Source organism: Cynara cardunculus (assembly GCF_001531365.2).
Source record: "Cynara cardunculus var. scolymus isolate 2C chromosome LG 10, CcrdV1, whole genome shotgun sequence".
Taxonomy (NCBI): Eukaryota; Viridiplantae; Streptophyta; class Magnoliopsida; order Asterales; family Asteraceae; genus Cynara; species Cynara cardunculus.
Window position 1 is genome coordinate 396,047 of NC_037537.1, and position 6,464 is coordinate 402,510.

The following is a 6,464-nucleotide window of genomic DNA, read 5'->3' on the forward strand; positions in this document are numbered from 1 at the left end:
TATTGTAAAAGAAATATATAGCATAATTTTATACGTGAGTCTTTAATTTTCAAATGAATTAAAAAGAATTTTATATTAAGCAAGTATTTTCAGTAACGTATTTTAGCCATTTAATTTTCAATATCACGCATATAAAAAATAATATTATAACGTATTTTAGCCATTTTTAAAATAAGCAAATATTTCAAAATTTGTTATTTATCATAAATATTTTAATCAATACCAAAAAACCCGAAAAAATTCAAATCGTTGATCAAAAATAACTTTTTTACATTAAATAAAAAATTTAATTCCTTCCTCTATAAATACCCTTCTTCACCGATCAACGACACATCCATAAAAAAAAATTACATCCGAAAAAATGGTTCGAAACGCGATTCCGATTATTTTGATGTTGGTCTCGGTACTCTTGTTGTCCAAACAACGTGCAACCGCACAAATAGACTGTCGGATTGTAATCTCGAAGCTCATCAACTGCGAGTCTTTCTTGTTTGGATATTCACCGGTGCCTAGTCCGGATTGTTGTGCCAGCACACAAGATTTGGTCCAAGCAGCTAATGCTTCGAAAGACGTTCTGAAGGCCACTTGTAGGTGTCTCAAGTCCGCCGTTCAAGCATTTCCAGTGAACCTCTCCAACGCGGCTCAGATCGCCCCATTGTGTCACCTGAACCTGAATATCCCCATTGATCCCTCCATCAACTGCGACTTGTTATGAAGTTCTTGGCTCAAATTTTGGAATATTAGTGATGTGTTAGCTTGGAATTTGATCGAGAATGAAAAATCGATGAACGGAGATCGTTGTTTCAGGAACTTTCTATTAGGGGTATGTATTGGTACGAATTTTCGAATACTATTGTATTACTTATTTACTCTCAAACCAAACGTTGGTAGCCAAATAAATTAATAGCTGAATTTGTTTACATCCATTCAAGTAACTACAAGCAAAAAACAAGTATACAACAATCAACTAGATACATATGCCTCACAATAGTTTAAGAGAAATCTCGACACCTCAGATCACACGACCAGTTACGCAATGCCAAGTGGCGCCAAGAGAAATCTCGACACCTCAGATCACACGATCAGTTATGCAATGCCAAGTGGCAATGAAGTCCAGATGGCCAAGCAGAGAACACAGTGGGAACTTGATTTATGAGTTGACCGATAGTAGGATGCCAAGTGGCGATAATGCAAGTATGACGTGGCGTTATGGTGGTTTGCAGAACTACACAATGGCCAATCAGAATGCTACGCATGGATCTCTCTATCAAGACTATATTACATGTTTGGAAGCATACAGAATAGCAATATTGAACCCCTTGAGCATTTTCTTGAAAAAACTAACCTGGTATGCAGTCTAGAGATCGATTGATTGTTCATGAGAAACCGATTGTTTTGTTGAGCAACCAAAGTGTGAGCGACATTTCAATCGCAAAGATCGTGTGCAGTGATGTTCGGTCCAGCATGAACCCAAACAAAGTGATCCCAGCTCTGTTGTTCTCGAAATACGTCACTGAAAGAAACCAAAATGTAAAAAATAAAAAACAATTCTGAAACCTAGAATCGCAACTTGAATCACGATTCTTGATGGTCATTTAGTTAAAGTTACTTTTACAAGCCAACCTTCTAATGGTTTTATCAAGATTTTACAGATACAAGGTGCTATTTCAGACAATAACCCTATGACATATTTCTTTTAAATACATGACCTTCTAACAGATTTAACGATAACACAAGGGACTATTTTGCTCATTAACTTCAGCAACACAGCCTTCTTACAAGTTCAGTGACATTCTTGTATATGAAAGTGGCATTCTTAAATCTATCAGAAGGTCATGGATTTTTTAGAAAATGTTAGATCATTCAACTCCCGGACCCCTAATAGACAAATGCTTCATCCCAACACAAGAATGTCTAAAAATCTATCAGAAAGTCATGCATTTAATAAAAAACCTATCAAAAGGTCATGCATTAAATAAAATTCCAAAGGTTATTCTCCTAAATAACCCGTGTTTTGCACCAGAAGGAAGTCATTTTAAAGGTTATTAAGTTAAAAGGTCATGCTCTTAATTGAAAACTCATTTAATGTAATTTTCAATTAAATATCCCAGATTTTCTTGATGGGGCTTGTCTAAAACTAAAACTCACCTAACGCTTGTCTTTTCTGGTATGAGATTGTGTCCCTATAAATTGGAAACATCTTTGTATTGTCCAAGTCGTCTTCCTCTCCTTCGTCCATATCTGAATCCACATGGGCATTGAAATGGTAATTAACGCTGTTTGACGTGTTAGCCGTTGGAGTTTCTTCACTAAGACCCACGTTGTCAAATGAGTCGACAGTGGCACAGGTATGCCATTTAGCTGCCAAACTTGTAACAGATTGTGCTTTGTGTGTAATCTTTGCAGCACTGCGTAGGCATATGAATAGACCACTCACAAGTGTCACGGAGCACAGCTGCAACACAATCAAAAACCAGACCATACATTTGAAGGAATTGATTTCAGTTATATCACAAATTGAACACTAAGGCTATGTTAGGCGAACTAGTCGATAAGCTAGTTGTTGGCTAATAAGCTAGATGATAAATTAGTCAAGTTACCAAAGGGTCATCGGCCCCCGGTGGTACCCGGTAGAGCCAAGCCTTTCATAAGATCAAAGGGTTCAAACCTCACCGAACGCGAGGAGTGTGTGTGATTATTTGTTGTATTAGTCATACATACATCAAAAAAATTAGTAATTTTTGGTAAAAGAAAAAAACTAGATGATAATGTAAAAATAACCTAAAAGAACATGTTAAAAACTTAATTGGAATTACATAAGGAGCATAATTGGGAAAAAAATGGAAACAAGCCCCTGGAACTTATTGAACCCCTACTTGAAATAGCTTTTTTCAAAAGCTACTCGCTCCGCCCCAAAATAAATATGCACAATGAAAAAGGCACACAGTTCTAGAAGTATGTAATCATTACACTTTTTAATTAATTAAATAACAATTTTACCCTTAATAAATAAAAGGAGTAATGAATTTTTCTATCCCATAACTAAGGGTAGAATTGGAAAGTTAGCATTTACTTTTGAAAGTTGACTCTTATTTTGGGACGAAGGGAGTAGCTTATAAGCTAGTTTATGGCTAACTAAATGGGGTTTTTTCAATAAGCTCAAAAAATAAACCAGCTTATGGTTGTCAAACATGGCCTAAATGCATATATTAGAGAAGAGATGTTAGATTACCGCAAGCTCTCCAGCAGTTGAAATATTGACAAGTGAGCCGGTCTCAGTTGTAACAAGCAAAGAAGCAAATTGACTTGCTGTAACCAGGATCAAAGTCGACAAAATAAATGAACGAAATCTGTGGCTTATGATACGAAGTTTCCTTCTGACATTAAGGTGTTCCAACAATATGGACCCCACATCTGCTTGTTTCTCAAACACTTTAGCAAAATCCTCTAACCGAAGAATTTGAAGAGAGCATGTGAGTTTGAAGAGAACACAAACAAGAAAGAAGACTGATGTCCGATACAACCAAGAAGATAAAAGCAGAATGCAAGCCAAGGTGTGGCTTAAGTAGATGTTGTAAATGTAAGGTATTTGGTTTCCACCGGAACTGAACCACCATATCTTGTAAGCACTATCGGCAAGAAAACAAGGAACGATGAATGCACACAGTAGCTTCATTGATCTCTGCATAATAAGTCATGTCAAAATGTTAGTTTGACCAACACTAGACAAATACTCCCTCTAGCCCAATATAAATGTCCACAATGAAAAAGACACATTTTTAAAATGTGTAATTATTACAATCTTTAATCAATTAAATGACAATTTGATGCTTAATAATAGAGAGTAAAATGAATTCCTCCATCTCATAATTAAGATAGAATTGGAAAGTAGGCAATTCTTGGACAAACTAAAATAGAAATGTGGAAACTTATTTTAGAAGGTTGGAGTATATGATTATGATACAACATTTCAAGCCATACTAGAAAAAGGAATCAATGCCATATATTGCCTTCCTTAGGTGTCCCTATATGTTAATCTAAATATAATCAAACTAGACTACTGCATCCCTCGTGTAAACCATATTAGCCTAAACACTTTGAATAGCTTAACTGGTAAGTCCTTAAGTTGGCTCCCCAGTGGTCATGGATTCAAGTTTCCTCAGGGCCACTGAAGGGTTGGCCGGCTATTAACTTCAAGGCCCCATAGGATTAGCCGAAGTGCGGACAGTTATCCCAAAAAACCACATTAGCCTAACAAATGCACAAATTGAATGGGTTATGGCACAAGAAGTTGAATGAGTATGAACAACCCGACTCTAGTACAATGAAAAAAATCTTTATGGGCTCCTATTTCAAAACCAATTGGGCACGAGTGTGATCACCTAGAAATAGCTGTAGTGAAGTATGATCTGTTTTAGAGATGTAGGACTTGTAAACTTAACAAAATATGCACGTTAACCTGTTACGCATACATGAAAAACAAATTCGAAGATACCAAATAGGCTAGTCTTGACACCAAGAGACTCATGCATTTACTTCTTCCCATCCTTATGCAAACACATTGTGACCATGTGATATAATTAGTAAAACACATTAAAGGTAAAACATATAACGTTGTCCTGCTTAATTAAAAACCATATAGCTGCAAATGAAATGAAATTTCATGGAGAAAATTTGGACCAAAGAGCTTATCAAGATTCTCAGTTGAAGCAAAGTTCACCCAGTCTTGGTCAGTGCTTTCCATATCCAAATAAATGTTGTTTTTTTTATGTTGGTTTTTTTTGCAATTATTAAGCTCCATTTCAGTGGTTGAAAATGGAAGGTACAAACGAAAGGGACCTCTTTTATGGATTCTTTTTGCTATCCACTAGTTCATTAAACCAGTGAATGACTAACCTGTCTTCTGTGGACCCAAGATTCATCGGCAAGCTTTTTTCTAAGAAAAGAAGTTCTACTTTATATACCTAAATCTCACAAGACATCATAACAGATCAACTGACAGGTGGGGTTCTTATTATTGTTGTGACTAGTATTATCATTACTGTTATTATTATGATTATTACTATTTCAATTTGTTCTAACGAAAAAAAATCTACAAGCAGATTTTGTCCATGAATTATTCTAAAATTTCAGGGATTATGGAGTAAATTTTCAAGTTCAGAATTCATATCAATTTATAAAGTTCTTAGCTCTAGATGTAATAAACAATTATAATTATCAATTTATCTTTGTGATAACTTTTTTGTCCATATATATAAAACTACAACTATGACAAATTAGAAAATAAAGGAAAAGACGACAAAAATAGATGCTTGAATCTGATGAGTCAAAGAAAATTGTTCATTTTAACAGTTCATTTAACCCATTACTAAATTCGAAAGCTGAAATAGAAAGATAATTGAAGATCAAATTCCATGCAATCAATCACACATATCATTTCTTGAGTTGTAGGCTGTAAAATTTGAATTCTGTTTTGGAAAGTAATTTGCTTAAGAAGGAAAGGGGTAAATTTGAAAATGACTTCCCCGCTGGATTCAGAATAGCAAAACACGTCATGTAATTGTAAGCCCTACGAAACGATACCTACCTTTGTCCACAAAGCAAATATCAACTTTATCACGCTATCCAAAAAAACCACGGAAATTTTGAACCACAGTTCAGATCAACAAATCAAAGCCTAAATTTACCTTTGCCTACACATGTAATTCAAACTCAAATGTGATTAACTAGAACAAAATAGTTTGGAACTTACATGAAGATGCTCGGAATATCCATCACGGACTTTAACGCTAACATCAGACAACTTATCAAGAAACAGGAATCGCCGGAGACCGTATTTCCGAGCAAACGACGATAAACTGACGAACGAAGCGGTGGAGCAAATCGACAGTGACAACTGCACGATCAAATCGAAGGGGCGTCGGTGGCTGTGATCACACGTTGAGCATTGATAGACGATATGAGCAAGGATCGGAACGGCGATGGTGAAGATGAAGAAGATCAACCCAGAAATAGCAGTTTTCCAAGGATTAGATTGATCAATGAAGATCCATGAAAAGCTTTTTGATTCAAGAGCATCGATGATCYAGTAGTTTGACTTTGACTTTGGATTTGGCTGGTTGTTGATGATCACCAACGTCTCTCTCTCTTCCTCCATTGATTCCGATGATTTGCTTCCAGAATCCAGAGAGGTGGACACCAATTATACACTTTTTTGGGTTAAGTTACAAAAACCACCCTTAAGGTTTGATTATTTCAGATATTCTATGTTTAAGTTTCAAAAATGACATATACACCCCCCATATTTTGTATTTTTTGCAAATAGGTCCTTAGAGATGACAACAATGATAAAACGGGTTTTTATTCTACTAATTAGCATATTTATTTCTCGTTTTAAGAAACCATGGCATGAAATTGGATAAAACGTTGACGTGATCACAGCCACCGACGTTGAGGTCTAAGAG

The 6,464-nt window shown here is 35.7% G+C and overlaps 2 protein-coding genes across 2 annotated transcripts; one reads left to right on the forward strand and one right to left on the reverse strand.

The window, feature by feature from the left end:
• The first annotated feature begins 361 nt into the window (after positions 1 to 361).
• Positions 362 to 715, forward strand: LOC112519108 (non-specific lipid-transfer protein-like). The gene has a single exon (XM_025127091.1). The coding sequence runs from the start codon at positions 362 to 364 to the stop codon at positions 713 to 715; it is 354 nt and encodes a 117-aa protein (XP_024982859.1).
• Positions 716 to 840: 125 nt separating this feature from the next.
• On the reverse strand, positions 841 to 6,177 carry LOC112519773. The gene is made up of 4 exons (XM_025128029.1): positions 5,753 to 6,177; positions 3,233 to 3,682; positions 2,149 to 2,455; positions 841 to 1,513 (listed from the first exon to the last, which is right to left on the reverse strand). The coding sequence occupies exons 1-4, from the start codon at positions 6,155 to 6,157 to the stop codon at positions 1,377 to 1,379; spliced, it is 1,299 nt and encodes a 432-aa protein (XP_024983797.1). The 5' UTR covers positions 6,158 to 6,177; the 3' UTR covers positions 841 to 1,376.
• Positions 6,178 to 6,464: the final 287 nt, after the last annotated feature.

Excerpts from the sequence above, each read along its gene's own strand:
- LOC112519108 (XM_025127091.1), top strand. The coding sequence starts at position 362 with ATGGTTCGAAACGCGATTCCGATTATTTTGATGTTGGTCTCGGTACTC.